At 57.9% G+C, this 19,435-nt stretch overlaps 1 protein-coding gene across 2 annotated transcripts; it reads left to right on the forward strand.

Moving 5' to 3' along the window:
* Window positions 1–10,621: 10,621 nt before the first annotated feature.
* Window positions 10,622–19,317, forward strand: PPP1R1B (protein phosphatase 1 regulatory inhibitor subunit 1B). Of its 2 annotated transcripts, none has more exons than XM_067715467.1 (7): window positions 10,622–11,164; window positions 12,802–12,862; window positions 13,148–13,170; window positions 13,623–13,701; window positions 16,829–17,026; window positions 18,311–18,430; window positions 18,521–19,317. In XM_067715467.1, the coding sequence occupies exons 1-7, from the start codon at window positions 11,084–11,086 to the stop codon at window positions 18,568–18,570; spliced, it is 612 nt and encodes a 203-aa protein (XP_067571568.1). In that variant the 5' UTR covers window positions 10,622–11,083; the 3' UTR covers window positions 18,571–19,317. The 2 variants fall into 2 exon arrangements, with proteins under 2 accessions (XP_067571568.1, XP_067571569.1); XM_067715468.1 differs by having other exon boundaries at window positions 10,624–11,164; window positions 13,626–13,701.
* The last annotated feature ends 118 nt before the right edge of the window (window positions 19,318–19,435 follow it).

The following is a 19,435-nucleotide window of genomic DNA, read 5'->3' on the forward strand; positions in this document are numbered from 1 at the left end:
ACCTGAGGCTGGCAGTGGGCACAGAGGACCCACAGCTGCAGTGGTGCTGGTGTTCACAGGAGGACAGCCTTAAAGGGCTGTGCATGGGGGTGGGGGCAGGGGTGTGCATGTGGGGCAGGAGGTCACAATTTAACCAGAGACCTCTTGACTTAGTCCCTAGGAGACTGGAGCCCAAGACAGTGTGAATGAGACTTAGCCTTTACTTCCCTGGTTCAGTACCCTGTGGCGTCAGGGGGGCACGGGGAGGGAAGGGAACAGGGGTAGGAGCCTCATGGCCCAATGCCCCGTCTTACAGATAAGGAAACCACAGCACAGAGAGGAGAAGCAACATTCCTTGTTTCACACAATAAGTGGTGACAGAGCTGGGACTAGAAACTAGGACCCTGATTACTGCTTTGGGGTCCTCCCGTCCCTGGGGCCTCAGAGCTCTCTGTAATACTTTAATGTTTTGTAATCCATAATAGTGAAATGACAGTGGCAGTGTTATCTGTGCCAGGCCCTGACCTCACACACACAATCTTATTTCATTCTCACCATGACCTCGGATGTGGGATCACTGTTACCTCCACTTAAAGACTAGATGCTGAAGCACAGAGAGGTTGAGGCTAAGGTTGCTGTGTCAGACTTCCCTGTAGTTAAGTAGTTAAGAATCTGTCTGCCAAGGCAGGGGACGTGGGTTCGAACCCTGGTCCGGGAAGATTCCCATATGCCGTGGAGTAAGCCACAACTAAGTGAACCCGTGCACCTAGAGCGCGTGCTCCGCAAAAAAGAAGCCACCGCAATGAGAAGCCCGCACGCCACAACTAAGAGTAGCCCCTGCTCTCCGCAACTGGAGAAAGCCCGCAGGCAGCAACAAAGACCCAACGCAGCCCAAAATAAATAAATTTATTTTTAAAAAAATGTTGCTGTGTCAGGGTCACATGGCTGGTAAGTGGCAGAGCCTGGATTTGAACCAAGCTCTGCCTTACTCTGAGTCCAATCTCTTACTCACTTTTACAAAGTGTTCCCTTCTCTGAAACCTGGGTTTATCTCCACACTGTGGGACCAGCAGACGCTACAATAGAGAGGGAAAGGAGGGCACCCTGGGAGGATCTGGGGCCAAGGGTTTGCCTGTTATCCAGGCCCCCACGTAATGGGAGTCAGTGCCCTGGCCTGGGTCTCTGCAGTTCTACTCATGGTAGGTGGCGGGGCGGGGGGGGTGTCTCTCTACACAAGGAAAGGGGCAGTCACATCAAACATGGGTTTTCTCCACCCTGTATCCCTCTTCCCTCAGCTCCTTCAGGAGGTGCCTTCCTCGCCCCTGCAAGCTCAGTGAGGTGCTTCCTTCACCAGGAAGTCCTCCCTGATGCCCGCTGAGGAAATGTCACTCTTTCCCCTGGCCCTTGGCTCCACGTTGAGCACTTGAGGATGGACCGACCTGCTGGAAACCTAGCTTTACTACTTGCTCACTAGCGGGGGCCCACCCATTCTGTTTTTCGGTCTGTAAAATGGGAATAAGGAGCCCTGTCTCACGGAATCTTTGTGAAGATTGGAAGCAAAGCGGTGTCCTATGAAGAAGCACCTGGCACCCAGTGGGCCCCTGCCACTCCTTCTCCTTGTCCTTCCCACCCTGGCTTTCTCCCGGCTCTCTCCTCATCACCCGTGCCGCGTGCCGGGCAGAGGGCCTGGAGCTCCCCGGCCGCTGGGTCCCGGCTCACAGCCTGCCTTCCGGCCTGCCAGGCTCCCTCGGCACGTGCCCCGCGCCCCCTGGGGCCGCGCCACCTCCTGGGCGGCCTCGGCGCGCGCCCTCTGGCCTCTAGCCCGGCTCGGGCCGCCGGTCGCCTCCCGGAAGGGTGTTCAACTGGGGCTGGGGGGTGGGGGCGGCGAGGGTGGGGGCGGCCGGGCGGCGGCGGGAAGCGGACGCTGCCCCTTTAAGGTGCCACCGCCGCGTGGCAGGGAAACAGCTTGTGCCAGCCCCATTCCGCCAGGCTCCGCTCGCAACAAGAAACACAATGCATAACAATCAGGCGCGCTCTTGGAGCTGTGCCACGCGGCGGGGGCGGGGCGGGGCCTCGGGCGGGGTGGGGGCGCCCAGGTCACGACCCCGACCGGCGTCCGGTGGCCGCGGGTCGGCCCGGAACCCGCGCTGCCCCGCGCAGCCGCTCCGCGCCTCGCGAGGTGGCCCAGCGCCCCGGCGCCCCCGGCCTCGCCCCGCTCGCCTCCCCCTCCCTCCCCGCCTTCGCGCTCCCTACAAAGTTCATTCCCACTAACTCTTTTCCAGGCCACTTCCTCCTCACAGCTGACAATCCAGGGCCCCTCATTCTCCCAGTAATCACTCCACTGCACTAATTGCACATGCAAATATGCAAATGCGTATTAATTAATTACTATACTAATTAGTTCTGTGGTATTTGCGAGTAATAAATCATTGGATGGGAGCGAGGAAGCTGGAGACCTGGCCCATTTTCATTCTGCATAAAATTTTAATGGTCTCTCTGGCTGATCCGGGACGGCGGCGCGCGGAGAGGCTCTTAAAGGGCCAGTGGCGGCGGGAAGGGGCAGGGGCGCGGGGCGCGGGGCGACCCCGGCCCTGGGCGGGCTTGGAGGTCCAGCCCCACGTCCTGCAGAGGCGATCTCCAGCACAGGGTTGGCTCTTCCCCTCCCCTCCCGGGCTAAGGGTCCTCCTGGGTGGCTTCTAAGGAGAGAATCCGGGCCGGGTGGAGGAGGCTGAGCTCGGTTTCTTTAAGAAAGGAAAGAGGGCAAGGAGCTGCGAGAGGCCAATGCCAAGGCCTTTGGCGCCCCGGGGAGACAGAAATGAAGACTCCATCTCCAGGATGGCTGAGTAAACTGAGGCACCAGACAAGACAAGCTTAGCTCTCACCCCAGCCTGTCCCCAGGGGAAGGAAGCCTCCAGGATGTCCTGGGTGCCCCAGTCTCATCTCTGGTGGGGGCCACCACGGCTGGGGGTACCTCCAAGCTTTCCCTTTCCACATGATCAAACTGCAGCACCGCCTCCATGGGCACCAGCTGGCACCCTGGCAGAGAAGTCCTAGGCTTGAGTGGGCCCCCGGGACCTGGGTTTTTTCTTCCAGGAGGTCGTCAGGACCTAGGCATAGGGAGGGGGCTGGAGAGTTTGCAGGAGCATTGACTCAGGGAGGTAGAGGGTTGTGCCTCCTGACTGAGCCCAAGCCAGGGTCTAGGGGGATGTCAGAGGTGGGAAAACTGAGGAAGTGGAGCCTGCGGGTCTGTCCTGAGCCAGGAACCCCAATACTAGGGTCTCCAGTCTGGTTCTGCTCACCCTGCAACCTTCTGCCATCAACAAGCCCCTAGTGGGGCAAGGCCTATAGGGGGTCAGTGCTCTAGTGGGCCCATGATAGTAACAGCAGCTCACAATACTGTTAATTCAGGGAGACATTTATTTAGCTGGAGACCTGTTCCGAGAATTCTAGATGGCTCACAATCCCCCAGTGACGTAGCTTCTATCACAGGCCCTTTTATGGATGGAGAAACACGGGCACTAGACAGTTAAGCCACCTGCCCAAGGTCACTCAGCTGCGAGGAGTGGAGTGGGATTTGAACCAAGACAGTCCAGTTCTGGCATCTGGGTTCTTTCCACCACACTCTGCCACCTCTCTCTCCACCACTATGTCCTCAGCAACTGCTGAGAGCCGGGCCCTACGCTAAGGATAAGAACTTCATGGGTAGTGTCTCATTCAACCCTCATGACAACCCAGGAGGTAGGTTCTGGGATTCTCCCCATTCTAGAGCTGGGGAACCCAAGGCTCAGAGAGGTTGACTAAGTTGCTCTGGGCACACAGGGAGGAGGTAGCAGAGTCAGGCTCGGCCTGAATGACGGTAGAGGCCAGCAGGTCTCGGGGTGTGGGGCAGGAAAGGGTCATGACAGCTAATAGAACAAGAGAAGAAATGGAAGGGAATTCAATTAGACAGAATGTGGGGAGAACTTTCTTCTTGAGAGGTGGGGCTCCGAGGAGCTGGAGTCAGGTGGAAGCTTTTCCTTCTTTTCCAAGAAGCAGGCTGGGGAAAGGCCATGGCTACCTGAGTCAGGAGGAGGTTGGGGGTTTGAGGAATGGGAGGAAACAGAAGGGCCCAGAATGAGAGAACCCAGTCAGAACCATAACTCAGAAATCCGGGTTGGTTTTGTCCCCAGAACACCTACCTGCCCCCACCCGTGGAAATCTCCTGAGCAACCCCACCCCAAGATTTGCTACTTGTGGGGAGCTAGGAGATCCAGTCTCTGCTCTTCCCAGCAGGGAGATGAGAAAGATAATACTGTCACATTACCGTAAGCACCTACGATGTGCCAGGCACTTCGTGTGCCTCAGCTTGTCTAATTTTCATAGCAGTTCTGTAATTATTATCCCTATTTTATAAATGGAGTCACTGAGGAAGGAAAGAGAAGTTAAGTTACTTGCCCAAGGTCACACAGCTAGTAGATGGGAGACTGGGATTTGAACTTCTGACCTGGTGTGCTTTACCACACTGTTCCCTGTTTCCTACTGAGCTCCTTGTGTCTACAGGGGCATGGCTGGATTTTTCTTTAAAAATAAATAAATTATTTACTTATTTTTGGCTGTATTGGGTCTTCATCGCTGCACGCAGTCTTCCTCTAGTTGCAGCGAGCAGGGGCTGCTCTTCAGTGGCCATGGCTCACGGGCCTAGCTGCTCCGCGGCATGTGGGATCTTCCCGGGCCGGGGCACGAACCCGTGTCCCCTGCATCGGCAGGCGGACTCCCAACCACTGTTCCACCAGGGAAGCCCGGGGCTGCTCTTCATTTTGGTGCAAGGGCTTCTCATTATGGTGGCTTCTCTTGTTGCGGAGCACGGGATCTAGGCGCGTAGGCTTCAGTAGTTGTGGCTCGCGGGCTCAGTAGTTATGGCTCGCGGGCTCTAGAGCGCAGGTTCAGTAGTTGTGGCACACGGGCTTACTTACTCCGCAGCATGTAGGATCTTCCCGGACCAGGTATCGAACCTGTGTCCCCTGCATTGCAGGCGTATTCTTAACCACTGTGCCACTAGGGAAGTCCAGCATGGCTGGATTGACTCTTGCCCAGCAGAGTCAGGGAACACAGTAGCAGCAGGCCTTTCACCCTGGGTGCCTTTGGAACTTGCAGATGCAAAGAACATGTCTCATGTCTGCCATTCACAAGACCCCCACCCCGCGTGGATTTTCATGGTGCCTTTTATATGCTAGTGGATGTTAGGCAAAGTGAATGTTCTGGAGGCCCAGATCCCTCCTCTCACTATCCTGGGGATGAGTGTGTGTGGGCATCTCCCCAGAGCGGGGATGTTATCCCAGCATTCCTTGCCGCCTCCCAGCCCCTCCCCCCCCCCTTGAGAGAACAGCAGGGTCAGTGAGTCTGTTAGCATCTGTCAGGGGGACCACCCTGATATGCGAATTGAGATTCCAGTGCGCTCAGGGATGAGTCCAGGTTCCCTTTGCCTCCCAGTTGCTCAGGGGAACTTCTCTAGGGAATCTGAACACCTCATCTCCCCCAGGACTAAGAAAACCTTTGACACCTACCCTCTGGGCCTGGGAGTCCTGGGTTGGGGGTTTTAGGGCGTTGGGAGGGATGGGCTTTGGGCTGTAGAAAAATCATCCTCCCCTCTCCACTCCACGAAGCCCACAGAAGCTGGGTTTCATTGGGGTTTCCCCCACACATGTCCAGTTCTTGGGAGATTGGGGGCAAGCTGGGGAGTTGGGGGAAGGAGGCAGGAGGGGCAGGCTGGCGGCTCTGAGCTTCTCCGTGCAGCCCTCGGGGCCGGGTGCCTGGGCAGGAGGGGGGCAGAGCAGCTGTTGGCGATTTATTAAGCAGTCACGGAAAAATTGGTTTATAAATTAACAGCTGTTTTAACTTTAGGGCCTCTTCTTCAGGGAATGGAAGCAGCCGACTGGACCGGGATTGGAGTGTGTGTGAGGCTGGTGGAGGGGGTGGGAGGCGGCAGGCTCCGGCAGCTGGCGTTCTTCGGGGGCAGCCTCAGCTGGCACCTCGGGGGGCACCAGGCAGTGGCCAGAGCAGGGGGTCTCCAGGTACCCGGGGCTGAGGCTGCCCCCGCCGTGGGCTGCCGGCCTGCTCATTCTTCTCAACAGAATCCCACCTGGGGGCGCCAGAGGGAACAGATACCGCTGTACTCATGTCTGCCACCAGAGGGCAGCCTCCGCACATTGATTTTTGCTTCCCACCCAGGTTGGTCCAAACTGGGCTGAGAGAGAAACCCGGTCCAATTCTGAGCAAGAGAGAAGCCCAGTTCTGTGTATGCAAGCGATCTTGTACTTAACTCTGAAGTCAGACGGTTTGCCTTTGAACGCAGGCTCTGGGCAGAAGTTCTGAGCCTCATTTGCCCCAACTATAAAACAGAGTGAATCTAACGAGGATTAAATGAGACAATACATATAAAAGGCCTAGCCCCGTGTCCAGCACAGAGTAAATGCTCCATATACGTCACGCGTTGCCGATTTCTATGACTCATGTATTTATCTATTCATTCATTCCTCAATCCATCCCCTCTACAGCATGTAGTGCGACTGTATTCTGGGCACTATGGCAGGCAGGTGATGATGCAAAGACAGATAGTGGGTAGGACATGTCTCAAAATAGTGTGCTAAGAGTTATGATACTCCCAGTGAGGGGGGAAGGGAGATTGACTTGGATGGGGCAAAAGAACATTTGGGGGTGATGAGAACGTTCTATATCTGTATTGATAGTGGTCACATGTTGTATGGAAATGTTTCATAGAAATTTATATTTAAACTTGGTACATTTTATTGTATATAAACTCTAACTCAATAGAGTTGATTTTTAAAAAAGCACCCAATGTGAATTTACTGAATGGGCAAAGGGTTGAATGATGGATGAATGAATGAATGTGTGTCAATGAGTGTCTTAGATGATTGCCCACCTGTCCTGGTGTCACCAGTGTCCCTACTGAGGGTGCCTTTGCCCTCTTCTCTCGGTGTCCACGGGTTTTCCCAAAGGCGGGCCTTGGAATCCCCAGTCTCTCCCTCCCGCTCTCCATCCTGCCCCCCCGCCCGCCCCCCACCAGCAGTGGCAGGGAAAGATGCCCCAGAGAGCCCAGCTAATGCTCCCTGGCTTCTCTAAGGTTGCTTCCAGGGGCTTCCGGGGGCCTCCCTTCCAGCTGCCACATGCCAACACAGCCAGCTTGACTCAGCTCCGTGGTGCCAAGGTCAGGGTTGTGATGCCCAGCTACAGACACGCAGTGCCAGCAGCGCAGCAGCCCAAACACTGGCCGACTCCGCCACCTTCTGGCTATTTTCGGAACTGCACTCCTGGCGCTCTAGAGAAGCTGGAACCTTTATTGAATACTGACCGGGGAGCCCTGCACTGGGCTGGGGACTTCATTAGTTTCACTTTTTCGAATCGTCACAGGTACCATGTAAGGTGGGCTTTGAGACACGAGGAACCTGAGGCACGGTGAGGCTAAGAATTTGTCTAAGGTCACACAGTAAGTTACAGAGCTAAGATTCCTACCCAGGTCTGTCCAATCTACCCAGTTTATGTTGTCCACTAGACTATACCTTGCTTGGAAGAAAGGAGGGAAAATTCACGATTGAACTCTTTCCCTACCTCCCCAAAAGAGAACAAAGGCTTCACACTTCCAGAGAAGGTGAATGTAGTGCCTCCTGTATGCCGGACAATGTGGCAGGCAAGAGGCAATGATGTGAGGAGAAACGGTGTGCTCAAAATAGTGTGCTCAGACCTACTGTACATTAATAGACACTGTGACAAACTTTGTCAGTCCAAGCAGAAAGACCCATAGTTCAATGGGAGTTAAGTCAAACAAGGTCTTGAATTTGTTCCTTGGACCCAAACGCCTGTGTTTCTAACTCAAGAATAATAACCGAGGAGTGGCATATTATTTTTACATCTCATTTGCATATGATTAATTCTAAGTCAGAGAAAATGGAGGTCACCCTGGCCCCTTGCTTCTCAACCCCTCTGGGATGGGCCTGACGCTGGCCACCTCCCCCAGCCCCTGCTGGGCTCCTCCATCCTCACCAGCCCCTCCCCACTCCTTGCCCCTGCCCACACCTCCCTCCCCCCAGAAGTCCCTTTCCCTTCCTCCTCTGTCACCCACGCAGCCCCTGCCACCTGGCCGCCCACCTGAAAAACTTTTCCCCAAGTTCTTGAGAAGTCGCGTAGGATCCAGGAGAGAAAAATCAAAGTAATAAAACCTCATTTAATTCCTAACGGAGGGCAGAGCTGTGAGCTGCAATTATCTTAATGCTGAGCTATTTTTACTCTCTCTCCATCTCTGTCTCCTGCCTCTCTCTGTCGTGAGGCTTTCTCTCTCCCCCTTTGTCTCTCCATCTCTCACATGTGTTTTCTCGCTCTTTCTTTCCGATGTTTCCTACCTCCCCCTCCTCTCTTTCTCTCACCTCCTGTCTCTGTCATCCTTCCTTCCCTTCCTCCTCCTTCCTGTCTGTCCCTTGTGACTGTTCCTCTGTCAGTGAGGTTCCCCCGTCCCTCTTGGCTCCAGGGTTTAGCAGCCAGAGCTGTGGGTGCCTGGGCAAACAAAGGTTGGGGGAAGAGGGCAAAGACCCTCCCCTCTATCCCTGAAGACCCCATCTTCCAAGCTTAGCCAAGAGAGGAGAGTCTCCGTTCCCAGCTGCCCCAGCCTGGGTCAGGGGAACTTTTCCTGATTCAGGGCCACCCAGAGCTCCAATCCTTTTGGCAGAAGCTCTATGAACAAGCCTCCCTGGTCAAAGGAGCCTCAGCCGCTGTGTTCCCCAAGGCCCTCTCAGCTCGGATGGGCTGTGAGGTTCCACTGGTAGTGATGCCTCCTTGTCCCTGTCCTCTCATTACCCATCCAGCTGTCCTCTGTCCCCTTCATCCCAACCAGGACCTTCCCACCTCCCCAGCACTGGAAGCCACAGGCCTTTCAGCCTCATCTTAGCCCAGTGGCCACTCAGGTTACTGCCTGAGCCACGCCTTTCCTGTGCCCCTTCCGACTCCCAGGACCTCCTCATGTGCACTGCCAAATTGGTCGTTACCGCCCCCCACCGTAACCCAGCTGAAGGAGGGGTCTGGGCCAAGCCAGGGGCTGCCAGAGATGCCCACACCCCTGGGCCAGCAACCTGGCATCTGGCTGTTTCCCCACAAGCATAAAAGTCAACAAACACAGCGGGACTTGAGCCAGGCCTGGGGGTTGGGGGGAGTGGCACTGAGCAGCCAGGGCTTCCAGTGCCCATGGGCAAAGCTCTGCCCTCCTGCTACCCTCTCCTCACCCCCAGAGTGGGCGCTGACTCTGGGGCACTGCATTGTGCCCCTGACCCCATTTTCACAAGACTCCTCTGGCCTCTTGCTCCTTCTCGCTCTGCCAAGGACCCAGCACACTGGGGCTGGGAGTGGAAAAGTTGCTGGGTGGGGGGAGGGGGACGCCTGACTGTTCCAGGCCCAAGGGTGACCAGGAGAAAAGAGAGCCAACACAAACAGAGCCCCAAGAAGACACATGCCTATGTACACGTCTACACACACACCCTCTCGTCACCGCAGAAGGGCGTTCAGTCCCTCGCCCCTAGGTCCACAGAGGGAAACACCGGTTCCTGCAAAGATACCCAGGACCTGGACAGATAAACAGGGACACTCCAAACCACAGGGCCATCTCCTCCCCTTTCTCCCCTCCAGAGATACACACAAACGCCTCTGCAGAGAGAGAGAGGTTCACACCTCAGAAACGAGCACACACACACCTCTCCCCCCTGCTCTATTCCTGCACCAAACTCACACACGTGATGGCACGTGTACTGGTACAGGCTGGCCCCCCAACACCCCCAAATCTATCTCCCCCAGGCTGGTTCTGTCTCCCCCACGTTAGATCTGGGGAGGCACTTGAATCCAGGATATTTCATGGCAGGGACACATTCCCCGCCCCCCACGGGAGTGCTCCCAGGATCACAGCCTCATCCCCTTCTACTGTACAGGCTGGAGCTGTGGATACAGTACCCACCCCCCCCACCCCCACCCCCACCCCCCGCAAGCTGGCACAGCCTGCCCATCACCTTGACAGCCTCTGACATCCTCCCCCACCTCACCCCCTCCCCCGCACACACACAGTCTTCCCACACCCTGCCACTCACACCCGCATCCTTGACACTCTGACACACTTACATAGACTCGCACACACTCTCACCACACCGACACCCCCCCACCCCCCCCACACACACACTCCCTAGCTATAGGCACTACAGGGCCCCTGGCACTCACTTTCACACACTCCCTGCCATGATGACTGACACGTGTCCCCCCACGCACAACCCGCTCCACGCTCACTCGCTTTCTAGGACACCCCCATTCACAGCGTGGCAGGCTGGTGGTATTCTCTCCACGACCTCACAGGCCTCCCCGTGAAACTCCAAGCATCCACGCCAGGAAGGGGTTAAAGCCAGAGTCCCCGCTGCTGCTCTCCCCTCGGCCTGCCCGCATTATCCTCCCTGCTGGACTCCATCAATAATGCAGCTTCAAGTTCTGGGGAGACGGCAGGGGGCTCCCAGCCCGCTCCCCGCGTCCTGGCTCACACTCCCCGCCCTCCTCCAGGCCCCGGGAGAACACGCTCCTCGGCGCTCATTGGCCCCTGTCTCCTGAGTCCTCCCACCAAGCTCCCGGGCGCCAGTCCCAGGCTGAGGGGACGGGCTGGGCACCCCAAGGCTGGGGCCGGAGGGTGAGACCCGGAGAGACGGAGCGAGGCAGAGGCAGAGGCAGAGACAGACATGCGGAGAGGGAGCAAGGGAGATAGAGGAAGGGCGGAGAGACACTGAGAGAGAGCGAGGGAAGGAGGGGAGCGACAGGGACCCAGACCCGCGAGCCGGGGAGCCCGGGGTGAGGGCGCGAAGGCACCGAGGCACGGGCGAGCCCCGGAGCCCGGCGGGGTAGGCGAGCAGGCGGCCGCCCCCCGCCCCCGCGCCCCCTCCCCTCGCCGGCGCGGTATTTTTATCTGTGCATGAACAGCCCTCCTGCTCCTCCCCGCCGCACTCGGCCCGCTGTCGCCGCGGCGCCCTGAGCAGCGCGCCTGGACCGCAGCCCCGGACCCCGCGGCGCGCGCCCCGCCCACCGACCACCCGCCCGCCATGGACCCCAAGGACCGCAAGAAGATCCAGTTCTCCGTGCCCGCGCCCCCCAGCCAGCTCGACCCCCGCCAGGTGGAGATGGTAAGGGGGCTGCGCCCCAGCCCCGGCGGCGCCCCCCTCACCCCCGCTAAACACCCAGGCTCCTCTGCGCTCCGGGGTCTGAACTGGCCTGGGAGACGGGGGCGAAGGAGTCCCGGGCCCGCCTCGGACGCGGCGGGGACGTGGGGCAGCGCGTGAAGTTCGCTGGAGACTCGTGCAACTTTTTCCCCCGGGGCCTCGGTCCTGATCCCGGGGCGGGAGAATCCCAGGCGGCCCCAGGGAGGGCAGACGGTCCTCCGGACCCTGCACAGTGTCCTCCTTCCCAAACTCCCACGCGGACCACTGGTGCCGCTCAGATGTGAGAAACATGGTACACTGACCTATTACACAGAGCAGGCCTCCGCCCAGCTGCCCCACGCTCTGGCTTTCTGTCTAGTTCCACCCTGTGTGCCTGGGCTGGGGTCGCCAGAACCTTGTTCTGACCTCTAGACAGAGCCACAACATGGCAACAAGGGTGGGGGGGATGATGACCAGTCATCACAGAAGCCAGAAGTCCTCCCACCGACAACTGAGTTCTCTGGACAGCCTTTCTGGGGACTGGAGGCCTCCAACGGCTTGAGGTGGGGGTGAGGGGTGGGATGTGATGGAGGGAGAGAAGAGGGTTCTGCCCCCCACCCCGCAACTTAGCCATTCACTTGTTGCTGAGATGCAGCTGGCCCCCCACAGTGCAGTGAGAGTGGAGCCAAGTCATTTTGAGGAGAGCTAGGCGGCCATGGGGGCGGGTTGGGTCCCCGGCCCAAGCAGCTTTTGGTCTGGAGGGCAGTGTTGGGAGCTTGGCAGAGGGAGGTGGCAGTTTCAGCTTAATTCACCTGGTTCTCTTTGTGCATTTCCCTGGAGCTCAGAGGGGACCTAATTAACTGACAGTTGGTCTGATTGCCAAGCTGGGGGGAAGGCGGGGGAGTCACTAGGAGTGCTCAGTGCACCCCCCACCCCCCGGTGCAGCTTGGCTCATGTACCAAGGAGGGCAACTTTTTGTTTTTTATGAGGACTGGGTGAAGAGTTCTGGGACCCAGAGCCAGGCCCCCAGAGACCACACCCAGGCCCCTGTGGGTCTGAGGGTCAGACCCACACCTGAGCCTCAGTGTGAGGTTGGAGGTGCCTGCAGTACCAGGCTCAGCCTCCCTCTGCAACTGGACCCACTTTCCCTGGAGCCCTTGAGCTGACCTTAGGTAGGCAGGGCCATGTGTGTGCCATGGCCCATGGGGCATCTTCCACAGCCAGCTTCAGGTCCTGAGGTCTGATGTCTTCAAAAATGAGAGAGGAAGGGCCTTGGTAGGGGAAGACAGAAAGGGAGGTGGCAGTTCTGGAGTAGCCATGGAGTGGGATGGGCGTCAGCTGGGAGCCAGTGATGCATTTTTCTTGTCCCTTCCCTGCCTTGGCATGCTGTGTGACTTTGAGCTCTTTGCTGAACCTCTCTGAGCCTTGGGTTTCACCTTGGTAAAATGAGGGGGTTGGGTGAGCTATGGAGTTCCTTACAGCTCTGACAGGCTTTGATTCAAAGGTTCCCTGGGGACTCCAAAGCACTGTTTGTTCCCTGCTGCCTGGGTAGGGGGTGGGGAGTGGGCTGCAGGTGTCTGTCCTGCCCCACCTCCTCCCCATCTCTTTCTCTATCTTCTTAGATCCGGCGCAGGAGACCAACCCCTGCCATGCTGTTCCGGCTCTCAGAGCACTCCTCGCCAGGTGGGCCCCTACCCTGCCCCCTAGTCCTGGCCTCATCCTAACCCTGATGCCTTCTTGGGGCCCCTGCCAAAGTCCCATGAGTAGGAGACTGAGCAGAAGATGCGGGGGTTAAGGTCTGGGAGCCCAACTCCATTGGGTTCATTTATTGACCAGGCACCTCCCAACACCAGGAGGGAAAGGGCACAGAGACTGAGCCTTTGGGGAAAGTAATTCAGATTCTTTCTCTCTTCTCTCTCTCCCTCTTCTCTCTTCTTCCTGGCTCGGTTCACTGGTGGCCTGCCTCAGAGGAGGAGGCCTCACCCCACCAGGTGAGTTTCCAGGGGCAGCTGGAAGGAGGGATGCCAGGGCCCTTTGTGATGGGCTGGAGGGGATTACTTCCCAGCTAACACACAGTGCCACCCAGGAGGACATTAGCATATCAATTGGCACCTCGGTGAGAGTGCCTGGTGCCAGGGTGCCACCCACACCCTGCCCTTGTCTTTCCTCTGCCCTTGTCTTTCCTCTGCTCAGACTCAGGCTGGGCCTCCAGAACACAGGGTCCTGATCTGAGCCAGGCCGTGTCTATGGAGCCCCTCCCAAAGCCACCAGTTAGCCTCAGCCTCGGTGCAGGAGGTGCAGGACCCGAGGGGCAGCAGCGCCTGGGCCTGGACCTGAGAACAGAGGCTAGCCCAGTCTGCCTGGGTTGCCTTGGTGGGATGGAATGGAGGGAGGGTGAAGGACAGGGGCCTCTGTAAGCCCATTTAACCTGGTACTTCCCCAGCAGAGAGCCTCAGGAGAGGGGCACCACCTCAAGTCGAAGAGACCCAACCCCTGTGCCTACACACCCCCCTCGCTGAAAGGTACTGTCTCCCACCCATCAGTTGGGCTGTCCCCTTGACCCCTGCAACTGGGCTGACATTGGGTGTGTGTGTGACATGTTGAGCTTTTGTTGGTGGGGACGGATAGTCTTGTGTACCCACCCCAAGCCCTACTTAGAGACCAATTCTTTCTTAATTTGGCCTTGTAAAAGGAAGGAGTCCAGGGGCTGAAAAGGTGGCATGGGTCTTAAAATTAGGTTGTGGGGTTGAGAGAAAAGAGGTACGTAACAAGTAGGCATCGGCTCTGCACCTCCTTTGCAAGCATGCACTGGACCACCTCCCCCTCCTTCTCCCCGAAGGGCACCTTCTTTGGGCTGCACCCCTTGCTCTCCTCTCCCATTCCCGTGCCGTTTGCACAGGTCTGCACACCGATGTTCCTGCTTCTCCTTTCTATACCAAAAGGCAAGTCATTCCTATAGCACTCACTTATCAAACACCTAGTGTATGCCAGGCCCCCCTGGTGGGTGCTGGGCAAAAATAAGAGTAAGATTTGGCCTCAGCCCTCCTGGGGCCCTTCACCTCAAAGGGTCAGGGAGAGTTACAGAGGAGAGGGTGTTTAAGCTTGGATGGGAAGGCTGAATGAGAATTCAACAGGCAGGCCAGGCGTGGAGGGGCATTCCAGGGAGAGGGAGGAAGGTGTGCAAAGGGAAGCTGGTGTGGAATCACAGGGGGCTTCAGGGCCGGCCTGGAGACTTGGCTTCCAGCGGGGAGCTGGGGGAGATACACCTGGAGGAGAAGGTGGCACAGGTCGGGGTGTGAGGAGGGTCTCTTCCTAACTAAGCCTTAGGATGCCTTCCTACACCCACCTCAGCTCCCACCTGAGGCTCTTCCTGCCTGGCCAGCCCCTCCTCCCACGGAGGCTGGGAGGGAGGGAACCAGAAGGGTGTGCGGAGAGCTCCCTCCGGGGTGGGTTTAATGAGTTCCCAGTGACCAGCCAAGTCAACAGGTGCACCTGTCAGCCTGCCGGCCAAGGTTGGGAGCAGAGAGACTGGGAGGAGAGGCCAGAAGGGCAGGAGCCCTTTCTCTTCCTCAAGGACAGGACGAGGCAGGGACAGCAAGCGGGCAGTGGGTTCAGCTTTTGGAAGGCCTTCCTACCTGTAGGGATGTGGGGAAGGCCAGCCCCTGAAGCAGGCATGAGGGAGGAGGTGGCATCTTCCCAGGAGAGAATATGAGAAATCTCTCCCCTCCCCATCCTGGGCTGGGCTGGGGGCAAGTGCGTGTGAGAGGGAAGAATCACCCTTGGACTCTTGATTGTGAGCGAGGGGCAGAGGGCTGGGGTGAAAAAGATGCCAGAAATGTGCCCCCGCCCCCGTGGCCCCTTTGGGCTGCAACTTAAGGAGTGTCTGAGTGGGGAGAGGCAGGGCGGTGGAAAGGGGCCAGGAGAGGGGTGCGGGGGCTGTGCTGGGGACCTTGGAGCTTAAAAAGGGCCACTTGGGTCGGGGGAACTCAGGTTCCCAGAGCTGGAGACAGAGGGATTAGGAGACAGTTGGGAGGATGAGGGGGAGACCCCAGAGAGCCCTGCGAGGCACGAGGCAGGCGAGGCACACGGGAGGCGCACGGGCGCCAGCACAGGGCTGCGCACACCTATTGTTGATGCTGTGGCTCACGAACTGAAGAACTGAACTCTCCACCCCCGGCTGCTCGAGCTGCCACCTCCTCTCCTCCCTTCCTCCCTTCCCCAACGCTCAGAGGACCCTTCTGAACCTGCAGGGCACTGTGTTATAGGCTTTGGCTCCTTTCTGGGCAGGGAAAGCATCTGGCAGGGTGGGGGACTTGTAGGTGGAGAAGCTCAGGGCCCCCAAGGAAGGGTGGACACTGAGTCTTGGCTTGAGGGGGTTCTCCAAGGCCGAGCTCTCACACTTGGCTCAAGGTGAAACTTTCCCCAAGGACAGGGTGGGGTAATTTATCGCACTTTTATTGCCTGGGTAGCTTGCCCAGAGCCAGCAGGAGGCACCGGGTGGAGCTCGGGGCAAGGCAGGGCAGCGGGCAGGCACAATGCACCCTCTGTGCCTGGCCCTGAGTTGGCAGGAGAGCGGTGCCCTGCTCCCTACACTGGAGGTTTCCAGCCTGGATCTGCCCCCTCTGGGCTTTCTGAGGGGAGGGGCTGCCTGCGGAGCAAGGAGGAGCTGCAGCAACTGCAGGGCCCAGCTTGTCAGTACCTGGTCTCTGGGCCTTGACTTTTGTGACCCAAATGCTCTAAAATATCACCAGCTCCTGGCGCCCCTGCTGCCTCTGTCCCAGCCACTCCTCCCAGGGTCCCCTCAACCCCTGTCGTTCTCCCAGAGTCCCCCAGCCCTGGCCCCTTTCTCCTAACCCCCTAGTCCTTTCCATCTTTTGGAAACTTCTCTCCAGCTGCCCACACTGTTCCCTTGCTAGGTCCTATCCCAGCAGGCCTTGGTGGCGTTGGGGGGGTGGGTGGTGTTCACTGCTTTCTAGGTCACCGCAGAGGGAGATGAAGCTTGGGGATGTGGGTCAAGATTGTGGGGGCCGCGTCTGAGCACGCCGCATCCCCAGGCACGGACTTCACTGGCTGCAGACTATTATGTCTTCAGCCTCAGAACTGTTCCTACCTCTCAGAGCCTAGGGCAGGGGTGTGTGGAGTAGCATCTACGATGGGGCAGTGCCGGGGAGTGGGGACCCAGCCCAGCATGGGGTGGTGGGCAGGATCGGGGTAGCAGTGAGCCCTAAGCAGGCTGGGCACTCCCCTAGAAATTGAAAGGGACACATCCCCCAGGGCCTGGCCCACGGGCCCTGCGCCTTCTCCAGGGGCTGTAGCTGGTGGACAAGCTCCCCAGCCAGGGACTGTTAAGCTGCTGCTGTACCCGCCTGGTCTTGTCCGGCTTGGCAGGAGCTGCCTGGTGCCGGCCTCTGGGACAGCAGCACCTTTGGACAGCTTAGGAGCCAGACGTGATCAGGAGGCTACCCCCTGCTGCTTCTGCCCTGGTCTGGCCCCCAGCAGGCTGGCCTGCAGCTTTTAGCTTTTAAACTAGACCCCTGTGGGGGATTAGCTCTGCCCCAGGCCCACAGGAAGGGGGCTGGGGACTGGCCACATGCCTCTCCCGCTTCTGGGGCCCGGCTGAGCCCTGCCTTCCCGGCCCCCCTGTGCCAGCTGTGCAGCGTATTGCTGAGTCTCACCTGCAGTCCATCAGCAACCTGGGTGAGAGCCAGGCCTCAGAGGAGGAGGATGAGCTGGGGGAGCTGCGGGAGCTGGGCTACCCAAGAGAGGAGGACGAGGAGGAGGAGGACGAAGAAGAGGAGGAGGACGAGGACAGCCAGGCTGAAATCCTGAAGGGCGGCAGGGGGTCTGGTAAGCTGAACGGGCTGTGAAGCCTGGGCTCCACCACCACAGATTATGTGGGATCCTCCCTGAGTGTCCTGGAACACCCCCTCCCGGTTCACATTTTCTCACACATGTAAAGGGCCTCCCCACTCTCTCATCCCACAGGATGCCTTGCACTCAGCCTTACCTGACACCTGGGCTGTTCCTATCCTTGACTCAGTCCTTCTCCCAATCAGGTTTCCTCCAATAATTCCTCTCTTCCCTAAGAATTAAGGCAAGGCCACCTGAGGTTTGAGGCTAGACCCAAGAAAGGACTTCCCATCCACAGCAGTTGGGAGGTGCAAGGAGATGGGGGATAGTGGGGTAAGAGTATCCAGTGCCCCATCGCCTGCATTTCTGAACACAGGATGTGGTCTCTGCAGGGGGGCACAGGGCTGGTCGATAAGTCCTCTCCAGGAACCTGTGGCTCTTTTCCCCTTTTTTATTTCCTAGGCTGGAGGTGAGAGGGTGCCCTCTAGTGTCTAGATGGAGAATGTAGGATTCAAGAACCAACTGCGTTGGCTGCAGCTCCAACCCCAGCTGCCTGGGAAGAGAGGGGCCAGGGAGGGGCATGAAACCTACACAGAAGGCCTCAGAGCTAGAGACCTCAGATCCCCAAATCTCCACAGGGAGTCCCAAGGCCCAGAGAATTCCTAGGCAGGAAGATCTCAGCCCTCCCAGGACTGTTCTTTCTAGGCCCAGGCCATCCACATCTATCCCTCCCAGTGCACCTTAAACGTTTTGGTGCCATTATTTATGGAGATGAAAACTAGCCAACCACTCCTGCTTGACGTGTCCATCCCTTGCACCTCCCCCCAAAATGGCGTGGGCCTCCTCTCTGCCTTGGCAGCGGGGGCAACGGTCATGGGAGCAAAATCTCCAGCTGGAACAGGTGAAGAGGAGGTGAGAGGAGACTTCCCTTAGGAAAGCATCAGGGCAGTGGGTCAAATGACAGGATGACCAAGGAGCAATATCCATTGGCACCAGTCTTGGAGCAGCTCCTAAGTGCCGGCGCTGGGCTGCAGGGTATGAACTATTATCTTATGTAAGGCAGTCTACACAATTTCCCTCTTACCATCCCCTTCAAAGAGGTAACAACGGACCTATCTAAGTCATATGGCTAGTCATTGCAAGAGCTGTCTTAGTCCAGTGCTCTCTTCACTATACCACGATACCCTCCGAAGGAGCCAGCTGAGAGACTCGGCTCCTGTTCCAGGACAGCCAGATGGATACTCAGAGCCTGTGCTTTTATCCCTTCTTTCCCGTCCCCAGCTGGGCAGAAGACTACTTTTGGTCAAGGTCTGGAGGGTCCCTGGGAGCGTCCGCCTCCTCTGGATGAGCCCCAGAGAGACGGAAGCTCTGAGGACCAAGTGGAAAATCCGGCATTAAATGGTGAGGTTTGGGGGTGGGTGGGGCTGGGGAGGCGGGGCTGGGATATTGGTGGGCGTGGCCAGACCCTAAGTCCTTCTGCTTGCCTTGCAGAACCTGGGGAGGAGCCACAGCGCCCTGCTCACCCTGAACCTGGCACATAGGCACCAGCCCTGCATCTCCCAGAAGTGGCGAGGGCATTGCTGTTCCCCAGAAACCCACTCTGTCCCCACCCTATTTTGTACCCTTCCCCTCACTTGCTAGGGCTGCGGCTTCTGACTTAGAAGACTAGGGCTGGTCTGTGTTTGCTTGTCTGCCCACCTTTGGCTGATGCCCAGAGTCCCTGGGCACTTGCTGCCTGATGCCTACCCCTGCCAGTCATTCCCCCATTCACCCAGTGGGTGGTGGGATGTGAGAGCGCTTGCATTGGGAAATCCAGTAAATGGGGGACAAAGGTTCATCCTTCACAAGTCTACTCCCCAGACCCTCTCCCCTGGGCACAGGAAACCCACAGGGCAGGACCCTAAGATCTGGGGAAAGAGGGTACTGAGAACTTTAAGTGCCCACAGATCCTTCTCCATCCCCTGGGGAATTCCAAGTCACCACCCCTCTCACTGGCTTCTACCAGGGCCCAGGATTCAGGCATCCTTTCCACAGCCTCAACATTTTGGAAATCTTCCCCTTATCAACTGCTCCCCAGCCTGGGTGCCTGGAAGATGGACTGGCAGAGGCTGCTTTGTTGCATTTTGTTTGTGCTTTGATGCCAGGAATGCCGCCTAGTATAAGTCCTTAGGGGGGCACATGGTGGGGGAGCCAGGCTCTCCTTGTCCTCCAGCTGCTCTGCCCCCTTCCCTCCTTCCCTGACTCCAGGACTGAACCGCTCCCATGCTGTAATAAATCTTTGTAAATAACTGCTGAGACTTCTCTTTCAGGGGGAAAGGAGAGGGAGGAGGTAACAGGTTTCCCTGTTACCCTGTGGTGGTCATCCAAGGGTCAGGTCCTCGACCCTAGCGTCCAGTCCTCTAGTTT

Source organism: Pseudorca crassidens, chromosome 19 (genome assembly GCF_039906515.1).
Source record: "Pseudorca crassidens isolate mPseCra1 chromosome 19, mPseCra1.hap1, whole genome shotgun sequence".
Lineage (NCBI taxonomy): Eukaryota > Metazoa > Chordata > Mammalia > Artiodactyla > Delphinidae > Pseudorca > Pseudorca crassidens.